Source organism: Acipenser ruthenus, chromosome 24 (assembly GCF_902713425.1).
Source record: "Acipenser ruthenus chromosome 24, fAciRut3.2 maternal haplotype, whole genome shotgun sequence".
NCBI classification, from domain to species: Eukaryota; Metazoa; Chordata; class Actinopteri; order Acipenseriformes; family Acipenseridae; genus Acipenser; species Acipenser ruthenus.
Genome location: NC_081212.1, coordinates 29807876 through 29834497, shown reverse-complemented (window position 1 = coordinate 29834497; position 26622 = coordinate 29807876). Strand labels below are relative to the sequence as shown.

Genomic DNA, 26622 nt, shown 5'->3' with positions numbered 1-26622 from the left:
TTTCATAAGCAGTGCTTTTGATTTTTCTTCTTGACTCAACGTCTTGTCAGAGCTCATTTAAAATAATGAGATCTGAATGTTCTCAAGCCAGGCAGAGGAATCGCTATCTGGCGCTTCAACTGTCAACACTTAAAATGCCACCTCAGAAATCCATATGCATGGAAATCACACCTGCAGAGCATTTAAGCTGCTGTCTGAACTCAGATGTGGTTCGTACTGGAAAACAAGGCAGTTTAACAGCATTCGTAGTTCATACCCTTTTAAAGGTACAGTGTAACAGCATATTATAATGCAGGAAAGCATAATACAGTATAACGTTAACTGGCACAGGCAAAGACAGAGGTGAGTTTGATAAAGGCATTGTATTACCATGTTAAAAACATTGCAGACTGCAATTACTAGCACTTCTTCTTGCTATGGTAAACTTTCCTAACGGAATGGTTATTAATATTACTAATTTGGTGTTGAATCTAAAATACTGAAAGGGCCTCAGCAGGCCGCTATGCCCGCCATGCTGGAGCCTGGCACAGGATACGGCTCCCAGACCCCATTCTGCCACACTCACTTCCACCACGTCTAGCTTCCTGCTGCTTTTTTTTTCTTCTCGGTGACGCATTTCTCCCCCAATTTTTTTGTCCATAACATATGTGAGAACTGTATCCATCATTGATCTAAGAATAGAACAGACGGTTATTAAGGCTTAATGCAGTAATGCATCTCTGGCTAAGTGGCTGCTGCTTGTAACATAAGATTTATTTCATCAGGGACAGGAGTCATCCCATGACTGCTCCAAATAAGAGCACAGCCAAAGAAAAAGAATCGAGGAAAAAAGAAATGTGTTTCTCAACTTTTACTCAGGAGAAAGAGAATTTGTGTTTTGAGCATGTAGTGGATACAGCTCAGGCTCCCTCCTACAAAGCTGCTTGGTTTGTTTCTGCCAGCCTCTGCCAGCCACCACTCATTTCAATCAGTGTTTCTGCAACACTTCAACACAGCTGCAACATTCAAAAAGAGTACAAGAAACAGGCCAGGCTACCCTTGCTAATTGCATTTGAAAGTGCTCAGTTCCCGAGCTCCATATATATGGAGTTAGGATATTACCGGAACTGGTTGTATCTCAGATAAATATCTCCACGTAATCAAATAACCCACTGACATTTGGCTGGATATGTTACATTACCCGCCAACCTGTGTTCAACCCACTTCACTTCATCAGCAAACATGAATGAATATCCAACATGGCTGGAAGCGTGATAAAGCACATGACTGCTTGTCATCTCGGTGGTGGCTGGGTACACAACATGCTAATTGAGTTAATGTGCTTCTGCAAGAACAAGTAATACAACAAGTTTAAACAGGGAGTCTGTCAATGCAGAAACCGCAGTTACCCTTGTAATGGAGGTTTGCGTTTCCGCCGCAGGAAAAAAACCTGCCTCTGGACATAATGAACCTTGAAATGACTGCTAAATCAGGTTTGACTTGGGATCCATTACAGAACAGGGCAGGAAACTGAACCCTGCTCCATTATGAAATCCATTGCAGAGAAAACACTGTGAAAGAGGTTTTAATACCTAGACAGCCCCCAGAGGTCTTGTGTTCATCTTGAGAGGCAGGTGTGAAAGCCATTCCATTCTGTTTAGCATCTATCCTTCCTGGCAGGACACGTGTTGCATTGTATTATTCATGTTTCAGACTTGTATCTAATGCATGGAGTGTGCTACTAGGAAACATGTGTGAGCCTGTATTGGTGTGAATAAAGCTTGTTTGGTTTGCAATCAACACAGTATCTCCAGAAATCGAATGTGTTGCATTAGCCTCCTTCTCACCACCTGTCTTTATTCACGACACTCCGAGCTCGGTACAGAATGTCCTTTCATTTTTCCAAAATCCGATATTATCCAGCTATTAAGCTGGCATTCATCCCAGTTTAACAACGGAAGAATTGCAGCATCACAGGAAAAGTAACAGAATCTCAGAACCTTTTCAGAGCATTAAAATACTCCCCCGTGTGTTTTTAGCAGCCTCAGCTGGAAGGTTATTCAGATGTAAACTAATGATTTGTATACTTATATACTAGCCTGCAAGCATTCCATATGCAATGGAAGCATGTTCAACATTGTTTAATACACTGTGTTTTGTAGCTGTCAGTATTATTTAAGCTTTTCCATCAGACATGCTGTTATTTTTAGTATTTCCCCTAACGTTTGATTACTCTTAACGGTTTGCTGTTCAACACGTGCAGCAACATTATTATAGTTAGACTTGGGCAGTCACTGAACAAAGATGCTTTGATAGAAATGTGTTTCTTAATTCAGTTGGAGGTACAGCAGGAACATGTTAAGCGTGATAGCAGAACTAGTAGGCGTTTTGTATTTACTTTCATGTACCGTCTCCAAACCCATTTCCTTTTTTTTATTATTCTTTACTTAGAAATAATCCTGATTTGTGACGCACAGTGAAATGCGTGCCGGGTCAATTTATGAGTCATAAAAGGTTTTACCAGCAGTAAATACAACATTAATTTTAATTCCTTTTAAGCGCAGTTACAGTGATGCAGAGAATAAATATTTGTACTTCTGCATTAAAGAAACAGTGCCCACCAATCCTGTAACACTTCTACTAAAATATGACCCTCATGCTGCTTACTACATTCTTCTGCACTATATATAAGCAGTGTACAAGTAGAAGCAGTGTTTATTCACAGCCTTGTATGCAGACACATACTCCCTTTTCCATGGGCCTGATTCATACTGGAGAACCAGTTTCATTCACTTCGAATTCAGGGGACTTCAATGCAGATAACATAGTAAATAAGGAACACTGATTGTATTTAATTAACACGCTGTCAATGATATTACAAAATAAACATATACAGAAAGTGCAGAGAGCATTAAATAAAGCCATTGCTGCAGAATGCAGCGCCCATGCGTGGTGGCTTGGTTTGAGCTGTCCGTGGTGCTGAGAGCGATTCCCTGGGATCAGTCCTTATGGAATCCATGACCGTCAAACGTCTTTGTACTGAAGCGTGGGCGGCAGCACTGGAACGGATACAGCATTACTGGATTCAGAGTGTCCAGTCCCTGCGCGTTTGTTTATTCTGATTTTAATGTTTTTTTTAATATTTGAAGCAGGATTTTTTCCTATACTTTGACTGATTTGTTTTCCTATGCTCCTACTGTTATAGCAGAGCCAATACAAAGTACTGTGCTTTCATTCTCACCAAAAATGTACTGCGGCTTACCATGAGAAAAGCATAACAAACTGTAGCAAAGCCTGGTGAAAGCACAGCAAGGCACAGACAAGGAACTGTGAAAGCACAGAGAGACGTGGTAAAGTATAGGAAATATTGATGATCTCTTCTGAATGCCCAGGTACATTCTTTATACACTGTATCCTCTCCTCCAGACCATGAAGAAGCAGCCACAGCCTGAGAGCTGAATCGAACTTCGCGTTTAGAAAGGTATGCTGGGCGCACTGTCTTAGCAAAAACAGAATTCCTAATTAATTGGCTACTGTAATGAGCGCTTGATAAGAATGGCTGGTTTTGTGCAATTTGTTTTAGTGATGACTCAGGGCTGTGGTCAAGGGCTGGAGAACAGTGAAATCTGAGATGTTAATTAGATACCGGAGAAAAGGAAATCTCAGCAAGAGAGCGAGAGAATGACATCTGCCCTCTGCGTCTCATTAGCATTAATAATTAATTTGTGATTCACACCGCACCCCTCCACCGTTAACAATGGAACAGCCAGCTCATGATGCAGTATTAAAGATGGTTCTTACCCTCATAATATGTATCTGTCTTCCTAATTTCCTTCTTTTAATTCCCATCATACATCTTCTAAACCAGACAGTAAAATGTTTTAGTTAAGTTTGTGAGGCCGAGTTAGATCAGGGTCAAAGAGCCATCATCTGCACACTTGATAAGTATACACATCAACACCACCTGCTGGACATTTAGCACATTGCAGCTAACCCTATACAATGATTTGCTCCAGGAGCCCAAAGCAGCTGTCGGGATAACTATGCATTCCCTGTGATCTGGCAGATCCTCCCTGTACACAGTTTTACTTTGGTTTGTATGTTCAGCACTCAAAGCTAACAGAAAGGACTGCCTAGTGGAACTAATTTAATTAGGTGAATTAAGAGAGTGATTTGGTTTGGAACCGTAGATAAAGGCATCCTTTTGTAGCGTGACAGCTTTAATTCTGCTTTGCTCAGAGCTAAAAAGATGCAAAGTGCGCTGTAATGTTACGGATTAGCACTAGGATTTGTTCAGGTCCCTCTGATCCCATTAAATGACTGGAAATGTGAATGCTTAATCCTGCATAGAAAATGAGTCATTATAAAATATATCACTCCAAGTCCAACAAAGAAATCAAGTCTGGTCTTGCCTCATAATTATGTTTCAGCAAAGTCTCTAATGCTTTCTGTTTCTATTTGAAAAACAAAATGTATTCATGTAGGTTTCACCTGCTATGCTACCGCTTAGGATGTGCAGTATGCCTTATGATCTACCTTTGAATTCCTTTCTTCCTGCCGTCTTTCTTTTATTTTAGTGTAGGACTAATCGCTCTGTGTTCAGGCAGACCCATTTGAAGGAATGGTGCCATGCAAAAATCCCTACAAAGCAGCTCCAGAGCACCTCAATCCAGTCTACAGAACAGCTGAACCTGCTTCTTCACACACACATTGTGTAGCAAGCATTTCCAGGCTCGCCCGCAAGCAGGCAGTGTGGGTCACAGCTTGCCTTTCCTTGCAGTCCATGATGTCAAGCTATTCTACCGTACCTTGTTAAGGTGGTCTGATCTAATTGAATGGTTTCTTCAGTCACTATGAAGGCTTTTATATCTGTGTTCAGCAGATGCTTTGCATATGAGGGGGTCGGGTTTGCAAACATCATTCTTATATAGATTGGTTTGGGTTTTTTTTATTAATCAGTGCAAGTGATCAGTCATGAGACTCCAAAGCATTTCAGCGCATTCTTGTGGCTCTTTGCCTCTGTGCCTCCATTCTTTCTTGTGCTGTGTAAACACAATGCCAAGTGCTGAACCCTTACCCTCAGATGGAAAAGGCTGGGTGTTGTATTTTTTGATGACTTCTGTAGAAAAGGAAGGTTGATGTTATGTTTAGTAATAGGTTATTCAAGCTGTATTGATCCATAACCTGTTCAAGACTGCATACAGTTGGCTTCTCAGCAGAAGAAACCATCTGAGAAGAAAACAAGTGGAGGTGCAGTCCATGTGTACCGAGAGCAGACAGGCACGTAAAGTGCACCGTGTGGAGAAAGTGGATCTCGCACCTCGGACACATGGCTCGCTCTTCATTTCATTCAGTCTCATTTGATTGCATTGCACTTGCTTTATTCACCTGAGATTTAATTCTAATGTGCCCTGCAGGCAGCGCACACATATACTGTATTAAAAACATATCTGTAAAACAAGCAATTCCAATGGTTAGGAATAACACAATGAACCATTCTTTCTCTTTCCATGACTCTGTGTATTTTGTTTCAATACTGAGGGGATGCTGGATAACTACCATTGGAAATCGTGACATTAGATCACACTTGGGCTTGAGCGAGTACAGCTGCTGTGTTTTGAATGAGTGACAATTTATGTGTTGATTCTTGAATACTCAGATATGCTTTAACTGCATGGTAAGCATTGAGCCCTCCAACCAGTAAACAATATTGCTCATGTGACCAAGCTTTACATGCTTTACCAGGCTTCAATACATCTTTTTTTTTCTTTCTTTTCTAGAATGTTGCCTTCTACAGAAATCAACAGCAAGAGGTAGTGGAATCCTGTTCATCCATTTAAAGCCTCATCCCAAAGGAGAGTCCAGCTATATCTTACAGAAAAAAGCAGCTCAAACACATCGAGAATCCTTTGCAACATCTCCAGAAGATTTTTGCCTGAAAAAAATATATACCCTGGGTCTGCAATTCTGGTTGTAGGAATCCGACAAAGAAGCGTGTAGGGGGCAAGGACTATGCCAATATAGTCAACGCCTGCTCTAGGAGTAAGTACAGCGGCGCTCTCTCTCACACTCTCTCTCTATCACGTGTTTCTCTCTGTCTGTAAGAATGGACGACCACTACAGAAACAACCCTAATTCCTACCAGGACCCCCAAGGAGGCAGCAACACCTACTCAACCTTCAGGGAAGGAGGGGACCAGGGGAACCAGGACGTCTACTACGGCAACAATGAGTACCCGGCCCAGGACGAGGACGCGGCGAGCGACGCCACAGAGGGGCACGATGACGATGATGAGATCTACGAGGGGGAGTACCAGGGAATACCCCACCCCGATGATATCGGGGCAAGAAAGAAAGCATTGCGGGTGCAGGCCAACTATGAAGAGCAGGGCGACAGGCTGGCAGAGAGGATGCAGGATGAGGAGCAGTTGGCGCACCAGTACGAGGCCATCATCGAGGAGTGCGGCCACGGGCGCTTCCAGTGGACCCTGTTCTTCGTGGCTGGGCTGGCCCTCATGGCGGACGGGGTGGAGTGCTTCGTGGTCGGCTTTGTGATGCCCAGCGCCGAGAAGGACATGTGCATGTCCAACGCCAACAAGGGGATGCTGGGTGAGTACCATTGGAAATGGTGACGGGATAATATCACACTGAGGTTTGACAGCGAACAGCTGTTGTGGATTGAATGATTGACAATTGAATACTCAGATATGCTTTCATTGCATTGCAAGCATTGAGCCCTCCAACCATTGAGCTATGTTGTGCCATTAGGCTGGAGCTCTCCTGCTGCAGTCCAGTTTCAGAAGTACTCCAGCCCATTCAACATGAAAAATCTGCACAGCCAGCTAATGGTATAGTCAGTGACTTGATGAATTGGACTATTTGCTCAAGTGCAAGCTGACATCAATACATTTCTGTTTGAAAAGATTAATGATGCCTTCTCTTCGGAAGTGCAGGAGACTCGCCAGCGTGCCTGGCCCGCTGCATGCTAACTAATTAGAGTGGCTACTGCTTGTACAGCATTCAGGGTCCCAAGGCCTGAGTCAATGCAACTCTGTAGGATTTTACTATGATGATAAAATACATTGGGTGACCAAGAGATTGTGAATGTCTTACTGTATGTCATGCATGGGAGTAAGGTATCACAGATAAGAGGTTACACAGAGCTCCCTACAACACAACTACTATGTATAAGAAACCCATTCCTCTGGAACTGATGGGTCTGAATGTGAGACCTCAATACTGTACCTGTGCATGGTTTATTTCACGTCTTTCTGGTACCCAGCTGGAATGATGAAATCTGATTTGCAGAGTGTTCAGTGTTTGCGAGGCACCTGCTCTAACCATTTGGCCACACTGCCTTAGGTTTGCAGCTCAGGCAGGAAAACAGTCTGAGCTGTTAATAGTGCAGTGCGGTGCTTTTTTTTTAACAGTCTGTACGGAGAGCTAATTCAGCATACTCTACTGGAATTGATATCCTGACCTTGCTTCTAGGATACATAAACCTGGCCCGCTCCCATTGATCTTGATACATTTTGTACAGGACTTTCCATACTGTAACTAAACTTTTCTTATACTGTATTGCAAAAGCAATTCAAGATGCATGCAGTTTTAGTGCAGGGAACCTGCGGTTCAATGGCTGTAGTTTACCTGCACTCCACTCTGTTTCTCACCCATTTCTTCCCTAACTTACTGCAGCTGCTTCTATTGTGGCTGTTGCAAGGCTCCTCAATCAGATCTCAGAGTAATGACAGCACACTGACAGGAGTGCTGTGAAAGGTGCAGCTGTGTTAGGAGGCTTGTCATCACGTACCTCCATATGCTGCAGAGGTTCCTGGAGACCCATGCCGGCTCTCTAGCTATCTGTGTGCCAAGCTCCCTGGCGATGATGCCATCTGCAGCTACCTCTTGCCCAGGCAGGGATGGATTAGGACTGACTGTGGGTGGTTTGGCTTTACGCTGCCTGACCCTGAGTGTTAGTTTCTCATGAAACATCAGCAGCCAAAGCACAGTGCAGCAGGGTGTGGTTAGGCATGGCGTAATTGCAGTATGAATGATATTTAGTGATCTCAAATTGCAGCTCAGCTAAACCAACACTGCTGTTTTGGAAGCACTACTACCTGTTGTTATAATAGTGCAGTTAAACCCGTTAACAATCTCCAGTGTGCACTGTGATGCATTATTACCAAGCAAGGTATCTCTACACAAAGGCGGAATTAACAACCTGAAACTGTACACTGCAACTTGCCATAAACAGCTGAGCGAACGTGGAATAAAATGTATTTGTTTGGACTGAACTAACACACCTTCAGTGTCAAAAGTCTTCTTCCAAGGAAACTGAACTGGGCCATGAGGGCAAAGCCCTGTGTGTTACATCAATGTGTTTTGCTTTTTTGCCTTATAAACCCTCCCACACACAGACATATGCACTCCATGTGCTGCATGCTCCCTCCACAGTCCTTGGAGGCTGGGACTTTCATTATAAATCAGATACGACAGGGGCTGGGTCCTTGCGTTACGCCTCCACTGTAATGTGCTCTTAACTCGCATGAGTTGCCGACAAATCAATCTTGTCCCAAAATCAATTGAGGGCCGCAAGCTTCAAGAAATCTCATCAGCAGCTTCACTCACCTGTCTGATATGAGACCACACTGATGAGTCTGACTCTGAGAAATACACAGTGCAGGAGAGTAATTGAATTTCAGCAGCTTCACTCACCTGTCTGATATGAGACCACACTGATGAGTCTGACTCTGAGAAATACACAGTGCAGGAGAGTAATTGAATTTCAGCAGCTTCACTCACCTGTCTGATATGAGACCACACTGATGAGTCTGACTCTGAGAAATACACAGTGCAGGAGAGTAATTGAATTTCAGCAGCTTCACTCACCTGTCTGATATGAGACCACACTGATGAGTCTGACTCTGAGAAATACACAGTGCAGGAGAGTAATTGAATTTCAGCAGCTTCACTCACCTGTCTGATATGAGACCACACTGATGAGTCTGACTCTGAGAAATACACAGTGCAGGAGAGTAATTGAATTTCAGCAGCTTCACTCACCTGTCTGATATGTGAACATCATTTTGATCTTTTATTTAACATCATGATATTGTAAAAGTCTACCAGAATCTAGCAGTAGCGCAGTATTTCATGTTAGATTTTGAAATGTCACTTTGTTCACTTTGTGTCCAGGGTTGGCAACCTATGGCATACCTGGCTCTTCAAGTAGCAAACGTGGCTCTCGAGTCTCTAGAGCTTCTGGCCAGAGCTGTAGTTTTGTGTGGGTGTGTGTGCAGTACTGTCGCTTGTGGTTTTACAAAACCATCAATGGAATTGTGACTTCAGTGCTTGTGATTGAAAGAGCTCAGGTGCTTGGAGAACCATTCCCCAACACGCACTCCCCGGCGGTCTTTACAGCAATGGATGAACGCTCATTCATTTACAGTAACAGCCTGTTCTTCACAGTGCAGCATGTGTCACTCCGTATCGGCTCATTAAAAACATGAGAACCCATCCAAAGCCAGTTCCCCATTGGTGTTGCGATGATTCACAGCAGTCCTTGGTGTTTATTATTCATGGAAATGCCGGGGAACGACCATCATCTTCAGTAAAGGTCAGTGAGTGAAGGCTGCTTTCATTTCCATGGGTAAATGTCATCTCAAAACCCCATGCATGGCAACTCACTCTGTGACTCTCATGAATATGGTGACTGCAGCACAGCAGGGTTTCCTTGAGTTGTTTTTTTTTTTTTAAATGATGCCACTGCTCCCCCTGATGGACACACATCATAACTGCAAAACACAGAAAAGCTCTTTCTCCCGTGTCACTTGACTTGCAAGTGTGCTATTGATCGCCTTCCAGTAACAGAGAAGTCAATGAGGTGGTACTTAAAAATAACATCTGTTTGCCCTTTTTGTCTGGATGACAATGGGAAACGTATCCTCGCTCAATACAGGATGTGTGTGTGCCTGTGTGTGTGTGTCTGTGTGTGTGTCTGTCCTTAACTGAAGCTGTTCTCTCTCCACGTTTCTTGCTAGTACAAGTACAAAGATCTGCCTCTGCAGTTGCACTGCCCGGATTCTTCTATGCAGGATTCCTATTAGTAATGTAGGCTCTGTGGTAAACACAAGACATGTGTTTACAAGAGAAGTCACTGCCCCGCTGGAACGACTCAATGCACACACACATTAAAAACCTTTTAAGTAATGAAAACTGCTGAAGCATGGAATAATTCCACGGCAAGGGACCAGCATACAGCACAAGAGCCCTGTGAGATGGATTCCTGTCTTGCATGGGCAGCGCTCATAGTCAGTGATGTGTGTGGGCGGCAGGCCCCTGACGGCTGTCTCCCTTCTCCTCCTGGCAGGATTGATAGTGTACCTGGGCATGATGCTGGGAGCGTTCATGTGGGGAGGACTGGCTGACAAGATGGGCAGGAGGAAGTGCCTGATCATCGCCCTGGCCATCAACTCCGTCTTCGCCTTCATCTCCTCCTTCGTCCAGGGCTACGGATTCTTCCTCTTCTTCAGGCTCATCTCCGGTTTCGGGTGAGTGAGCGGAGGTGTGGGCGGTCCATGTCTTCCGTGGTACGCTCATCAAAAACACTGTTAGAAAAACTGTTCTGCACTTCAAACAGAGGGCAGTCCAGCAGCACAGTAAAAGCTTGGCAGAGCACAGGCAAGCAAGCTGAATCACAGATATTGTTAACCACAAGTACAGTATTTTGTAGTTCAAGCATAGGCAATTGTGAATTTACTGTGCAAATTTAACTTGGAAGTTTAGTTACATTGCAGTTCAATTGTGATGATGCACTGCACCTGTTCATTGCACTGTCCAAATAGGTGCTTGTGAAGGAAAAGTACGGAATACAAATATATTTAAGTGAATCAAGTGTAACTGGAAAAAATCCTCACTACATCTGTCTAGCCACACCCTTTCTTTCTGTAATCCTGAGTGAAACCCTGCCCAGCCCCAAATGATGACTGCAGAGAGCACTATTGGCACTTGACAGATACAAACACACAGAGCTCCAATAGTTCCACCGAGGCCAGTGCCAGGTGTATGGAATACAGCCTCCATTGTTCGTGTGCTGTAAACAACGTGCACAGTCCCTCATCAGCAATAACACATCTGGAGAAGCTTATGTTCTTTAGATAAACAACAATAAATGAAAAAAACAATAACATCTGGCTTCCAGACGGGATACTGTCCCTGATCAGCGGCTAAAAACAATGAACAAACGTGAAATATACACGCCCTAGTGAGTGCGCAACGAGCCGTTACTGCAGGATCACGAGCTGTTCTGCAGAAAGCTGCATTGGTAAATGTTAGATAGGCTTTGTAAAGCATTGTTTACATCGTTTAACAATGGCACCGCAGGGTTATCAATAATATAAAATGATTTCATTATTTTTTTAAATTTTGATTATTAAATCAGTATTATGAATAAGGCTCCTGTTTCTTCCAGATCAGTGGCACTCCAGTCCAGTCAAGGACAGGGCAAGATATTTTTGTGAATGAGATGCAATGTTTCCAATTGCATGTCCCTTTGCTATTGATGTTGTAATGAGCAGGATGGCAGGCCGGAATTGGTTATTGAAGGCTCTTGAGACGCAGTGCAATACTCATTATCCTGATGAAAGCCTGACAGGCCCACCTCCGCTCACACCCACTCAGATTACCACAAACCTGTGAGCCGCTGCTCCGCTCCAGCCAGAGATCAAAGCACCAGCACAGCCTGCAGAGGCAGACTGCATCCTGCACCCATTTCCTTGTGTCTTAGTCAGGGGTTTAGCGGATTCATTCTAGGGTTAGGGTAATGTTTTTTTTTACTGTTTTCGCTCCAGTGCTCACGCTGCTGTATTGGCAGGAAGGTTAGTTGAGCTGAGTTAATTGAGCTGAGTGAGGGCCTGTGTATCTCACTGCTTGCGCTGCCCTGTGCCTCTCCCCAGGATCGGAGGCTCCATCCCCATTGTGTACTCCTACTTCTCTGAGTTCTTGTGCAGGGAAAAGAGAGGCGAGCACCTGAGCTGGCTCTGCATGTTCTGGATGATCGGTGGCATTTACGCCTCGTCCATGGCCTGGGGCATCATCCCCCACTACGGTAAGACCCACAGACCCACATGATAACCATGCACTGTAGAGGACTGAGCTGGTAGAACAGTAGTAACTATATAGCCTGCTTCACTAATGGAACCTGGCCCTGTCAGCCTTTGTGATTGATCCTCAGACACTACACATCCATATCCCCTTTATGCAGCTACACCACAATTGTGAACCCAGCAATAAAGGTAATGCTGAACCAAGCTGGTAGGAGCTCTGTACATTAGCCAGGTTGTTACAGCGCCCTCCCTGTAATACAGAACCCCATCCCAGGCAGGCCCCTCTATAAGTGACTGTGTTTCTCCTCTAGGCTGGGGTTCCAGCATGGGCACCAGCTACCAGTTCCACAGCTGGAGGGTGTTTGTGCTGGTGTGCACCCTGCCCTCCATATCCTCCCTCATTGGACTCATCTTCATGCCTGAGAGTCCTCGCTTCCTGCTGGAGGTAAGTGCACTACAGCCACTTCAAACCTGCCATGTCCTGGTATCCCTTCCCAGGCCTTCAGCAGCTGGAGTGATGTCATCACATCATTTCTGTGTGTGGCTTTTAACCACTATTGGGTGTTCAAAACATAGGTCCAATATGACTGACACAATTAGGGTCCTGATTCAAGACTCAACAGAATATCTTGATTTAAGTAGCGCAATAGTACCCCCAAAGGGCCTTCACAAACCCTGTTTGTGTGTGTCTGTAACTTCAGTTAAACTGCCCTCGTTTCTGTTTATGATAAGAACTAATGAAGCTGTGTTTGGTTTGATACAGAATGGCAAACATGACGAGGCCTGGATGATCCTGAAGCAGGTTCACGACACCAACATGAGGGCAAAGGGAGAGCCTGAGAAGGTGTTCACGGTAAGTCAAATCTCTGCTGCCGTATAACCAGCCCGCCCTTACTGCTCCTACTAGAAATCCTCTTGACATGGGGAATCAGGGACACCTGATGGCTATTTCCATTGCATTTGCTTATCTGGGTCTCTCAAATGCTCGTTGTTTTTTTATTTTTTTTTAGGTCTCTCAAATCAAGACGCTGAAGCAGGATGACGAGTTTATCGAGATCCAGAGCTCCACAGGGACTTGGTACCAGCGATGGCTTGTCAGGATTATGACTGTGGTCAAGCAGGTTGGCAAACAAATGAATATAGCACTGTAATAAAAATGCGTAATGTACAACAAGAGCACAGTCTTCCTTCTGCAAGTGCCATACATGGATAGGCTTGTTTGATCTGCACTTGCAAATACGTTAAATGTATTTATCTGCGGTTCATGAATTACAGTTCATCCTTGTCATGCGAATGCATGTTCATCAAAGTGGTGCAGCCCCAGCGGAGTGGGATTGTCCTGCTACAGGTGGCCGCCATGCTCATGTTGGCTGCTGGTGTGTAACGCATGTGTTTTGATGTCCCTATTCAGGTCTGTCAGAACATCCTGTCATTGTTTTCACCCCAATTCAGGATGAACACCTTGTTCATGGCAGTGGTTTGGTTTACTATGGCCTTCAGGTAAGGAATTGTTTACTGTTTTACCTTTTAAACTGTCTGGGTCCAATACAGCAGATAAACATTTGGAGTTGTATTAATAAAGCAGCAGCACAGTTGGTGCTGGACTGATAGTTGCAGTTCATCTTCACACTTGCATGCACATACTCTAGGTAAAACTGTTATCAAAGAGCCCAGTTCACTCCCCCACTCCAGCACAGTGATGTGATGCTGTGTGACTCTCGCATTTCAGTTACTATGGGCTGGCGGTCTGGTTCCCAGACATGATTAAACATCTACAGAACAAGGAATACGAGTCCAAAGTGAAGGTTTTCTACCGGGAACGTGTCGAACATTTCACTTTCAACTTCACCCTGGAAAATCAAATCCACCAGGAAGGAGAATACTTCAACGACAAGTAGGTGCTGAGATTTCAAGCGTCAGTTATTTATTATATAAACCTCTGTACATGGTACTAATCAGCTTGCTGCTTTGCTGACGTCCCTCCAGGTTCTATAAGATCGATCTGAAGTCCGTGACCTTCGAGGACTCTTTGTTTGAAGAGTGCTACTTTGAAGACATCAGATCCACAGACACCGTCTTCAAGAACTGCACCATCGTGTCCACTGTATTCTATAACACAGGTGCACATTCTCTCAAGCAGGGCAGAGAAATGACATTTCATTAAGACTTTTATGATGCCCATTTGCTGATCAGAAACATTACAAGAGAAACTTGCTTTGGAAATATGGTTTAGCGTCCAAATGAATTTGATACAATAAACATTTAAAAGCATGTCATTAAACGTATCTACTATATATATATATTATGTTCAGGGAAAATAAATGGTCTATATCTGGTTGATTGAAAGCCACCTTGATATCCTGAACAGCACCGTCGCTCTGCAGCAGTCTTGAATGATTGCTTGTATTTTTCAGATTTGTACAAGCATAAGTTTATCAAGTGCAAGTTTGAGAACAGCACGTTCCTCCAACAGAAGGAGGGCTGCCACCTGGACTTCAACGAGGAGAATGACATCCTCATCTACCTGGTCAGCTTCCTGGGCAGCCTGGCCGTGCTCCCTGGAAACATCATCTCCGCTCTCTTCATGGACAAGATAGGGAGGATAAAGATGATCGGTGAGAGACAGGGGGAATCACAATCACCAGCTATGCCAGTTGGGTAAAGCTACTGGAGGACAGGATACATTTAAACTCCAAGCCTGAAACGACACACCTCCAGCCAGTACCCCAGACACAGATTAACAATGATCTTGGACTAGGCAGTAACTAGATGTCCTGTAATTTCACATTTTCGAATGAGCAGGGACACATTTGATCTACTTTTGCATTAAGAAATAATAACTCCCCTATTGTTTTCGTTGCTGCACCAGGCAGACTGTTTTAACACATGCATACAAACTCAGCCCTGTCCTTGTTCACGTGGCTAAGGCTTGAAAATGTGTATCTGCTGCATCTCCCTGCAGGAGGGTCCATGCTGATTTCATCTATGTGCACGTTCTTCCTGTTCTTCGGGAGTAGCGAGTCTGCCATCATCGGCTGGCAGTGCCTGTTCTGTGGCACCAGCGTGGCAGCGTGGAACGGCATTGAGGTCATCACGGTGGAGCTGTACCCCACGAGTAAAAGGTAAGGCATGAAGTGACTTTCAAGCGACAGCTCCTGACACCTACTGTCTCGCAATGTAAAAGGAGCAACTCACAATGCGCTTGTGCACTGCTGTACATGATGTCATTAGAACAGCCTCATCAGAGCAACTCCTTGTACAGTAAATGAAATGCCAGAGAGCAAATATTTCAATAAAAGAAATAAGAACATATGGCAAGCGCTCAAGGGACAGTCTAAGCATGGTCTTTATACAGTATATATGGGAACAGGTGTTTGACTGTAATAAACACACAGACCCTTTTTCTTCTGCCTGTAGAGCCACAGCATTTGGAGTCCTTAACGGCCTGTGCAAGTTTGCAGCCATCCTTGGCTCCTCCATCTTCGCCTCCTTCGTGGGAATAACCAAGGTGATGCCCATCCTGCTGGCCTCCACGGCGCTGGTGGCGGGGGGGTTGCTGGCTCTGCGCCTGCCCGAGACCCGGGAGCAGGTCCTCATGTGAGCCTGGCCAGCACGGGGGGAGCCACAGGGGAGCCACAGCAAGGCGGAGCTGGGGGATAGACTGATACAGGCAGGACAAGGGAACCGGACGGCTGGCTTTTCGTAAGCATTACATAGCCCCCTATATTGTATTTTTATTGAATTCATCTTCATTTATTAAAAGGGCGATGACCAGTCAGTGTATTGAATTACTTATGAAAATGCAAGGCTTGTTTTGTGTGTGCTTCTTCTTGTTTATTTGTATTGATCTGGACAGCACTAAAAACCCACACTGTTTAATTCTGTTACAAACAGCACTAAATGAGCAGCATCCTTTTACTGATCTGCTCTGCTCACGGGAGGCCAGCCAACGCTTTTAACAAGAATTTGTTCTCTGTTAAGACAGTTCCAGTATGATTCTGGATTGCATATTAAATGTGCAAACACACAATAAAAAGATCTAGATGTTTCAGCCTTCCACAGCACATTGTGTCAGTCTATCCTTTAGCACAGTGAATTCTACCTGCTGTTCTCATCACCTGGAGTCTACCTTAGTCACAGTGCATTAATAAGTGGCCAGATTACTGTCCCAATATAATACAGCGTTACAGCAAACTCTGCCCTTCCATCTGTCTGTGTGTTTTAAGTACAACAGTTCCACTCTTAGGGCCTTGCTTAGAAACGAGTGCAAGGGCAAAGGCGAACTTTCTCAGAGGAATAAAACCATTTGAATGGTATAAAACTAGCAAGAACTATGAGAAACGACTGTACTGAGCAAGTTCTCCCTGCTAGTGTTATACTGTTCGGCTTGCCTTTGCCCGTTCACTTCTCTATTATTCAAAACTGTGCTGGTTTGCCTCCACACTACTACTGCTTCCCACACAGAGACTGTCAAAGAATATCTGGATTTTAAATGAAGGCAATAATTCATATCAAGCCATACCGCAAAGGGAAGCTGTCTGTTAGTGTTAACCCTTGTCTTTGGTGTGCTACGTAGGGTATTTTATTTCCTTCAGCTTCACTTCACTTTTTTTGAGGAGGTCGCATTTTTCCCCAAGTGACCCCCAAGATATGACACCTCGGCCATGTTTTCTACAGGTCTTTGGTTCCAGCACCCACGGCAGAGTGATACCGTTAACTGAGCATCCTCACCCCAAGATAGGTTAGCCAAATAAAAATGGGACGTGCGTTTAAGGTTACAAAAATTCTTCATGCTGGAGATGATTTTGCCAGCAGGTATACATCAAATGGTTAATGGTTAAAACAAGAAATAAGAAAAAAGGGGAGCACTGTATCTTTGAATACAAACAGGGTGACCTGCATGCTATTTTGAGCTTTTCAGTATCACAACACAAGAGTTTAAATGCCCTTTAAATGTCTACAATAAAGAGAACTCTAAACGGTACTTACTGTATGTCTCACTGTAAATAAAATCATGATGAAGACTAGCCATTACAGCGTTATACTGCATCATTTCTATCTGATTTAGGGCTGGATTCCTAAGCCGCTGCTTACTTACAGTGGCTGTCCATAAGGAGCCAGTATTCACTGTGAGCGAAGGGGCAGGTTTATGAATACAGCTCTTAAATGTTATCCTTTGAGTAAGTTAGTTAGTGAGTCTGTATGTCATGATGTATGTAAAGCCCTAATGTTTTCTTGTTTTTATATGTTCATTTTTAAGTGTGTCTGACTGTTGTTGGAAAGCGGAGACAGGTGATGACAATCTTTATTTATTTATTTATTTTTTGTTTTGTTCTGTGACTGTCAAAATAAATAAAAACACATGACCTTACACTGTGGTATGAGTTTGGATCTTTGAAATGTATTACAGGCATGTGTTTATTGAATTGCTGGTGTATTTACGGGAAGAAAAGCTCTTCGAACCCCCCTGGTTCCACTGCCCTCATGTGTTCAATGCGTGCAGCGAGTCCTGCGGTTCCCAGCCCCACACTTACACACTCAGTATTATCAGTCACATGTGTAAACAAGGCAGTGCCGAGGTGTGGGGCACGGCACCTAGCGGGAGGGTCTGTTTACTCTCAGAAGAGAGTGTGAAGAAAACACAAGGATTCATTCCACTGCCATTACTAATCCATAGCCAGGATGTGTATAGACACGAGGGTTTACAGAAGACACACTTTAGGAACCGTGAAATTCAGAAATGTATGCGATCTAATACTGTAGTTATAAGAAGCGACTAGAAAGTATTCATTTATATATGGAGGTAATTTACAAAGAATAGCCTTATATAACAGAATATACTAGTGCTTCAACCTTCACAAAGCCAAGGAGGTCCAGCCAACCAAACTGTAGAACACGATGAGTCCTGTACCTTGAATTCGTAATATATCTCAAGGCTGCATGATATATAGGATCCAGTTTGCTCAATGTTAAGGGCGATGCAAACCTATAGACTGGGCCCCCCCTCTATTTTGTATTTATTTAGATATCTGTATTCGGCTTGGTAAAGCATGACAGCCACTTCACAATTTAAACTGACTTGGTTTATTTGTTTTCTAAAATCACTGCGGGGTTCTAAGAGATCAATGTCCTCTCATGAGAAGACAGTCGGGAGCTTCAACACACACCAAACAGGAATCCTGCCTTAGCATTCATAATGCATTCTTTCTGTGGTCTTTGTCATTTCTGGATTAGTTTCAAAATCAAAATGGATTATGTTGCAAGCGTTCATCTAGCAAAATACTGTAGAGATCTGTATTCATAATTTACTTGTATTTTTTTCAGCAAGCCCAAATCGTATGAATCCTATTGTATGATAAATGCATTAACATTCACAGAAACCCATTTTCCTATTTTGCTTCCATCATGCATTTTGAATTTGACATCCGTTTCAAATCTGTTTCAAATCCACTGCTTCTTAGAAATGACATGTATCACCTCACACATAATAACACAAGTGATAGTAATAGAAGGAGCACATATCCTTACTCTGTGTAAATGCAGTTGTGTGCCTCTCTTCTTTCCTATTATTTCTGTTGCTGCTGTGACTCTTCAAATCTCTATGAGGTTCAGCTAACAAGGGGAGCCCGTGTGGCCGACTAGGTGCCAATTTCATCTCTTGCAAGACACTGTTGGTGCCAGGTGCCAAAATAAGCACCATACCAAGATCCGGGAGAATTAACCTGAGGTTAGACCCAGGGCAGCACACTCAAAACATATTATAACAAGTGACCCAGTGTACTGACAGCCATTGGGACAATCTCCCTCGTTGATATAGTTAACTGTGGAATACGACACTAGAAATGCATTGACTCACAGTTACAGCATGGTGAATGCCTAATAAAGCATCCGCACATAGAAATCACACACAAGTGCCAAGTTACGGACCGAATATATTGTGGTAAACTTTTATAAGGAGCAATTAAAAATGCAGGGAAAATACAGCCCCAACACTGGACTACTGGTTCAGATCATAATCTGTCTGATTCAATTCACTCTTCCTTAGATCTTCAAGATATTTCAAGTGCAAGGCATCAACATGAATAAGCTAGGGAGGAGACAGGGGCAGAACAATGACCTACAGAAATGTTCAACAAACGTATTAATATTTTATATAATAAACCTGGTAATGATGTTGACAGTGCCACAAGGCTCACAATGCACTATTCACAACCTGGCAGGGGGCGGTGATGCCACTACCAACCATCAGAATTATGCTTCAAAAAATGTGTACAATGCAACAGAATCATACATTAGAAGAGAATGCAATGAAGACTTAAACCCCCCTGTGTGACCCCCTTGTACAGGACTGAAATCATGTGCACAGCAGGGTGCTAGGAATGACTTCTTAAAAACACACTCTTTAATTGAAGCTTACAAAATGACAACAAGATGCATGCACATGCAGGGTTATGTGGAGTTCCAGGGTGCCTGTTTTTTAGTTTTTTCCCGATGTCAGACCAAGGTTTTCATTTCTAAGAATGAGACGATACATTACTTACCCCTGAAAGGGAAGGGAGGGGGGGGGGGCAGCCAAACACTCTACATCAAAGCCGCCCCTTGGTGGAATACTTTTCTTCCAGTAAATGGTTCACAAGTTGACACGTAGCGCTAAAACTCTGGCACTTGTACAAACACGATCAACACGAAGTGTGAAGCGCTCACACGCACAGGGCAGTGCTCTCCAGGTTCTTAAAGAAAATGATTCTGTTGCTTTTACCCTTTCACCAACAGCTGCTCCACTGATTTCTTTTTGTGCCTCATTATTACTGTTAATATCTTTGTCACGATTGTTAAATCAAATGGCTTTTTAGAAAGTGAGGAGCGACTGGGAAGTGTCTGACGGACAGAGGAGATCCCGGCTCTCCAGTAATAAGGTCCTTGATGTTAATGTGAGTGGGACGATGTTCAAGTCTGACACACAAAAGGAAATATTGCATTGACCTTTACCTGGCACTGCCCTAACCCCCGAAACTCAGGTATGAGCCTGCAGTCGCTACAAGAGCAGAGCTGAGTGACTCACTGTCATGGAGGGCTCTGAAGGGCTCATTACTGTTATTTAAAGCCCAGGCTTCATTCTCATAGCTAAAGTGTGAATTGTCACCTCTAATGACCTAAACAGGAGAAGCACAGCCCTGACACCACTGTGCCATCACCAGCGTGAATCAGTAATTGCATTTCACACCACTCGCGTAATCATCATGATGCACACATTATTAAATGTTAGAACTTTACAGTGTTTTCTTCTTGTTCTGAAAGTGAATATCTAGCTCTTAACCCTAACCCTAACCCTAACCCTACAGCTGATAAAATTGTTCAGTTGTTTTTACTCATAATTGCTCGTTACATTCAGCAGCTAGCCTTCGTTTCCACTTTGTGTTTGTGAACCAGTCCATTGGAAATGGCCTCCCTTCCGTTTCCTGCTCCATTAGGTTTGATAAGCATCTCTCTGCAGTATTGAATGCAGCTACTACTCTCCCTGTGTTTAAAGATGAAACTGTTAAGAATGGTTTATTATTAATCTTCAAATATCTAATGAAGGTTGATAATTAGAACATTATCATACATCTATGGATTACTAGATCTGCAAAGCCATCTCTCACTTGCACACTCCCCTCTACAGTAATCATACTTTACCCCGTTTGCACACTCTGATTGGACTGTCTGAATTCATCATTGCACAGGCTGGCACTATGCTTCCCATGGGAACCCAATATAAAGATGATGCATTATGGTAAGTTTGCTGTCCCATGTGTGATGGCCTGAACAAACAGGGTTTTTTTTTTATATGCATCTGCAAAACTGCATCAGAAGGACCCTGACGCAAAATTAGTTAGTTTGCAGGAAAAAAAAAAAAACAAGACAAGAAATGTTTACCGTTTTGCTTGGGGGTAAAAATTCACACTTGCTTTTCAGAGCCTTGTCTTTCCCAGGGACCCTGGGCTCTAACCCTGGCCCCTGTTTCTGGACTTTGATGGTGTGGGAAGGGCTGTGGAGACCTGTGGAGGTGTCACTTCACACCTCAGGGTCCTGGATAAAACCAGGGCATCCTGAGCAGGATCATTGCATTCACCAGACTGACACACAAGAGACAACATGGATATCTCTGCTCCACAGCTCAGCTACAGCACTCAGTGCCACTGGAACTACCCCAGCTCGGATTCTGAGTTCTACAGCATTTCTTCACCAGAGACAATCTCCCCGTCTTCATCCAATGACTTTCCCTTTTCTCCACCATGCCACCAGCGCTACACAGCCACCCTTGGGACTCACACTGGCTATCCCGACGCAGTCCAGGCTTCTAGATCTCCCTCCTCTTCCGAGGAAGGGCTGCTCTCAGTTCAGAAGCTGAGGAAGACCAGGTCGAAGAACCCCAGCAAACAGAGACAGAGTGCCAGCGAGAAAGAGAAGCTGAGGATGAGGGACCTGGCCAAAGCTCTTCACCACCTGAGGACCTACCTGCCCCCTTCCGTAGCTCCAGCAGGACAGACCCTGACCAAAATCGAGACCCTTCGCCTGACCATCCGCTACATCTCCCACCTGTCCGACCAGCTGGGGCTGAGCGAGGAGGCCCCGTCCCAGAGAAGAGGGCCTGACGTCACGAGGTGCCCCACTTTACCAGAGGAGCTGTTGTGCTACCAGTCCAGCGCTGTGCCAGAGGGTGCATTGCAAGAAGAGGGAATGGGATACTGCCAGTACAGCTCCATGCCAGCGTGCTCACAGCAGGACGAGGGAATGAGATACTGCCAGTACAGGTCCATGCCAGCATGCTCACAGCAAGATGAGGTCCTGGACTCCAGCACAGAGTCCCTGCCACAGTTTCCAGATGCAACACAGTCATGCCAGGTATGCAGAAGATGGTTGTCTGACGTTTATCACCATAGCAGCGTTTTGAACTATTCCTACATCGAATGTGTTTTCTGTTTTACTGAATAATATAGAAATGGCTATCCATTTAAATAGTGAAAATGAAACTGAAAGTGTGACTGTTCTAACAAGGCTGTTTTCTTTTCATTGTTTTCAGATGTACAGTGAAGACTTCAACAGTCAAGTCCTCCCACAGGAGTTCTGGAGTTAGGATCAATCTCGTACAATCACTCGACCGTTCTGAAGCAGAAGTGACCAACATCTACTGCATACAATCTTCCTCTTTGTTATTTATCTTGTGTTATTTCAAACGTGTATGTTGAATTGATTTTTATACTTCTTTCATGTTCATGAAGACTGTCCGCTTCTAATTTATTTATACTCTAAATAATATATTTGATATCTATTATCTCTGATGTAAATACTGGTGAAATAAATATATAATAATGTTTTTATAAAAGTTATTCTGAATTCTTCTTACTGGGTTTGATACTGTAAGAAATCAGCATAGTAAAGTGAAGGAAACTTCTTGGTCAGGGAGCCAATTGTTCACATAAGCATTGTCCTAACTGGCTTATGACTTGCTGTGAATAACAGCCAATTATACCTGACCTAAAACCATACACAATACAATACAACAGTGCTTTCCATACCCAGCATCGTCCTGGCATCAGGAGGGAACCTACAGTACCAGCTCAAGCACATGACTGGTTCACAGAAAGGTATTTACTGTGCCTATAGAAAAGATGTCTGCTGACTTGGCTACTTTATTTCACACAGTCACACGTTCAACATGGCAGGCAAAAAAGCACAAAGACTACCACTATCCCCAGACCCAGACCCTGCACAGACAAGAGCCAACACTAAAATCCTAACAGCAGTGCTCTGCCTGCCTGGTAACCAGTGTAGGACAGCAGCCTGTACCGGCAGTGATTTATCAAGGGAAGCTCCAGACAGGCCAACAAACAGAGAACTGCACAGTAGCACACTGAGCAATTAGAATTGAATTAAATTAGTGATTAAATGGATGTGCATATTTAACTACAAACAATGTAAAAAAGGGGGGCAGACCAATTGTCGGTACATTATTTGGTAGGGAAGCCATGTCTCTGTTCAAGCAATATCTGCCTCATAAGTGTTTACTTTCTAACAGCTTGAATGTACGCTATAGGGAGCCTACCTACATACACACAGGATAGCAGCCTTTACCAGCTACCCACACACACATACCTGGGTTTCTTTGATCAATGCTGCGTGACTCTGGAATGATGCTAAATTGAGTCATTTGCATCCTAAATGAAGTCCTTATCTTTGGCACCAGCATGCTACTGTTAAATTGAAGATCCAGCTAGATCCTGAAACAGGTTAGAACATAGGTGATAAGGATTAAATGAGACATAACAAACAACAAAGATGTAAACAACCATTTAAAGATTAGAGACATATTTATCATGGTTTATTTCTGCACACCCACCCACACACAGAGAAAGGTAAAAGCATCTTAAAAAACATGGCAAACCAAGACATGACAATGCAAAGTATAACCATGGGAAAAGTATGTGGAAAAGTCCATGGGAGGTGGGAATGTATCTACAGGGCAGGGGGGGCCTCGGTAACCCCACTCATGTACAGATATGAAACATCTTTCAATCCTGTGCAGTCTGAAACACTTTACTGTGGTTTGGTTTTCACACCCAATGACCTGTCTGATCTAATACTAATGAAACAGCTGATCTCAATACGAATTCCATTCCAGTCTTCTGAATGGGAATTCAGTGTTACTATTCCAAATACTTCGGATTCAGTACATTACTGCCTGAGTACAGTACATTACTGCCTTTCATCTTTATAAAAGAAAACACTGTAGTTCCATTGTTCTGTAAATTCACAACTGGGAATACACATATTCAGAATACACACATGCAGCGTTCATATAAATGCAGTGTTTGAAATGACAAAAGGGATCAAAACAGAGACCGACACGTTCATGATCAAGCTACCCAGCCTACAAGACATTTAAATGTCCAAACCTGCATTTGTCAAAAATAAATACATTCTCATCCACTATGATGCCAAATTTCGATTGAAAAAGGCTTCCTGACATTGTGTAACTACTTTAATGAAATAAATGAATAAATAACATCCTCTTCACTGAGCCATATAGAAACAGTACCCTGCAATGAATCATGGGTTGATCTGATACGTTATACAGCACTCCGGTAATTCTCTTGCAATTCCCTCACTGTGCAGCTATTCACTGTGATAAGAGTATTGCCTTTGCAGTTATTTCTCAGTGTGTAACATTAGCCTGCTAATTCACTCCGAGCTAATTAAAACGGGTTTGTTAATGATCATCAGACAGCAGCGGATTGAGAAGGTGACTTACTCACACCCTGAAGTCTGGAAAACGATCCTTAAAGGAACTGGCTCTATCTTAATTAACCACTTCAAGTGTGAAAGACGCAATGTGCATCTCATTAGAAATACCCAGTGTCAAGATCCAGGGAATCAGAAACTAATGGTGGTCTTATCAGTCTGCTCAAAGCATTTGATGTGCAGATAAGAACACAACACACGGAGTGTATATTGACTGGGGGAGGACATGAAGGACATTGACAGCCTCCATCCTAAGTGTCTAAAGTGTCTAAAGAGTTTAGACCCCCCAACTTAAGAAGTTACCACAGATGTGTTAACTAAGCTTTGATGACTGGACGCAAGGAGCATTTCACCTTGACTTGGACAATTCTCCTAAACGCAGACTTTCAATGCCCATCCCTGTGGGTATCAACAAATGACTACTTCAGTGTTACTGTGATGCATAGTATGTTGCTATAACTAAACTTTCTTTAAAAATCAGACACTTTCCCATGCACTGCGGCTAAGCAGCGTGTAAGGGAGCAGAAATATAAGAGGCTGTGTGGTCCAGTGGTTAAAGAAAAGGGCTTGTAACCAGCAGGTCTCTGGTTCAAATCCCACCTCAGCCACTGATTCATTGTGTGACCCTGAGCAAGTCACTTAACCTCCTTGTGCTCCGTCTTTTGGGTGAGACATTATTGTAAGTGACTCTGCAGCTGATGCATAGTTCACACACCCTAGTCTATGTAAGTCGCCTTGGATAAAGGCATCCGCTTAAAAAAAAAAAAAAAATTAATTGTATGATTTTGTATTTAGCAGATGCCTTTATCCAAGGCGACTTACAGAGACTAGGGTGTGTGAACTATGCATCAGCTGCAGAGTCACTTACAATTACATCTCACCCGAAAGACAGAGCACAAGGAGGTTAAGTGACTTGCTCAGGGTCACAAGGCCTGTGCCTCATATTATTAATTTCTTAGCAGACGCCCTTATCCAGGGCGACTTACAATTGTTACAAGATATCACATTATTTTTACATACAATTACCCATTTATACAGTTGGGATTTTACTGGAGCAATCTAGGTAAAGTACCTTGCTCAAGGGTACAGCAGCAGTGTCCCCCCCCCCCCGGGATTGAACCCACCACCCTCCGGTCAAGAGTCCAGAGCCCTAACCACTACTCCACAGACCTCATAGCTGGCTACGGCCTTGTATGTAATATGTATATAGGAATGAAATCTATCTGATTGGAATTAATATAAACTCAGATGTTCCAACATCTGAAGCCATCACTATGTTTATTTAATACTTACAGAAGGTACTGGGAATTATTGGAGGAGAAATCTAAGGTGACGCACAGTTTGTGTACTCTACTGTAATCCACTGCTGTTTCAAGGCCCTGAACAACATAAATAAACAGCAGTGCATTTTCAACAAAAGTAGATTTTGTTTACTGGAAAAATATTAATTCATGCAACTAACAAGAGCGCCTTTGGATACTTATTATTCAGAGTGACATGGAGCATCACTGAGGATGGGTGAGTCATTACATATTTTACTTGTAATAAAACAACACAAATCAACTCAGATGTCATTGAATTGTGCCCCCGGTACATCTGTAAAGAGCATTTAATAAACATATCTGACCATGCTTGACATTCCCTGGGAAGGAGTCACACTATTGAGTCAAGAAGCATTACCCCTAATGTAACATCGTAGAGTGCACCATTTCTACCCAGATGACTGATTTATTGCATCAGAGCCCAAATAAACATCACTTAGACATTAAAAACATGGCCTTTAAACACAGACTGAAGTACATTCAGCCATGCCATTTATTAGACACTGCATGTAATATACAGTCCCCCACAAAATGGGTAAATGTAGGTATCATGTAAATATCAAACCAGAAGATTTCGTATTTATAAGCTAACATTTCTAGAAGCTGCTTAGCAGGGAGAAAGGTTTGTCAGCTTCCAGAAGAGCTCTCTCAAAATGCATGTTTTATAAGTGCTGTACATAGGAACGGGTTAAGATGCCACATTGCAATACGTGCTGCTTGCAATTGTATTTCTTAAACTGTGACACTAACACAATTCAGCAGCTGTCTGTGTTTTGGCAGAGTTGGTTCCCAAATCATTTCTGTCTCCTGTTTAAAAACTGGAGTCAAATCTGGCACCTTCCTATGTGGGAATGTTACCGAAAGAGTGACTTCACACCAATGTAATGCAGAAAAACAAGCAGAGCTGTTATCTGTGTGATACTGTCCCCTCTCTCT

The 26622-nt window shown here is 43.4% G+C and overlaps 2 protein-coding genes across 3 annotated transcripts in view; both read left to right on the top strand.

Annotated features, from left to right (window-relative positions):
• The window catches only part of LOC131696778 (synaptic vesicle glycoprotein 2B-like), a 34907-nt gene extending 17454 nt beyond the window's left edge, over window positions 1-17453 (top strand). For both annotated transcript variants that reach the window (XM_058999240.1, XM_058999239.1), the window contains 12 exons: window positions 5760-6587; window positions 10348-10528; window positions 11933-12084; window positions 12394-12527; window positions 12846-12935; window positions 13093-13203; window positions 13494-13582; window positions 13812-13976; window positions 14069-14202; window positions 14497-14697; window positions 15045-15204; window positions 15500-17453. In XM_058999240.1, the coding sequence (XP_058855223.1) occupies window positions 6086-6587; window positions 10348-10528; window positions 11933-12084; window positions 12394-12527; window positions 12846-12935; window positions 13093-13203; window positions 13494-13582; window positions 13812-13976; window positions 14069-14202; window positions 14497-14697; window positions 15045-15204; window positions 15500-15683 (2103 nt within the window). In that variant the 5' untranslated portion in view covers window positions 5760-6085 and the 3' untranslated portion in view covers window positions 15684-17453. The remainder of the gene's footprint in view (window positions 1-5759; window positions 6588-10347; window positions 10529-11932; window positions 12085-12393; window positions 12528-12845; window positions 12936-13092; window positions 13204-13493; window positions 13583-13811; window positions 13977-14068; window positions 14203-14496; window positions 14698-15044; window positions 15205-15499) is intronic.
• Window positions 17454-21059: 3606 nt separating this feature from the next.
• On the top strand, window positions 21060-22345 carry LOC131700545 (mesoderm posterior protein 1-like). Its single transcript, XM_058998447.1, has one exon. It carries the CDS (start codon window positions 21218-21220, stop codon window positions 22055-22057), a length of 840 nt encoding a protein of 279 aa, XP_058854430.1. The 5' UTR covers window positions 21060-21217; the 3' UTR covers window positions 22058-22345.
• The last annotated feature ends 4277 nt before the right edge of the window (window positions 22346-26622 follow it).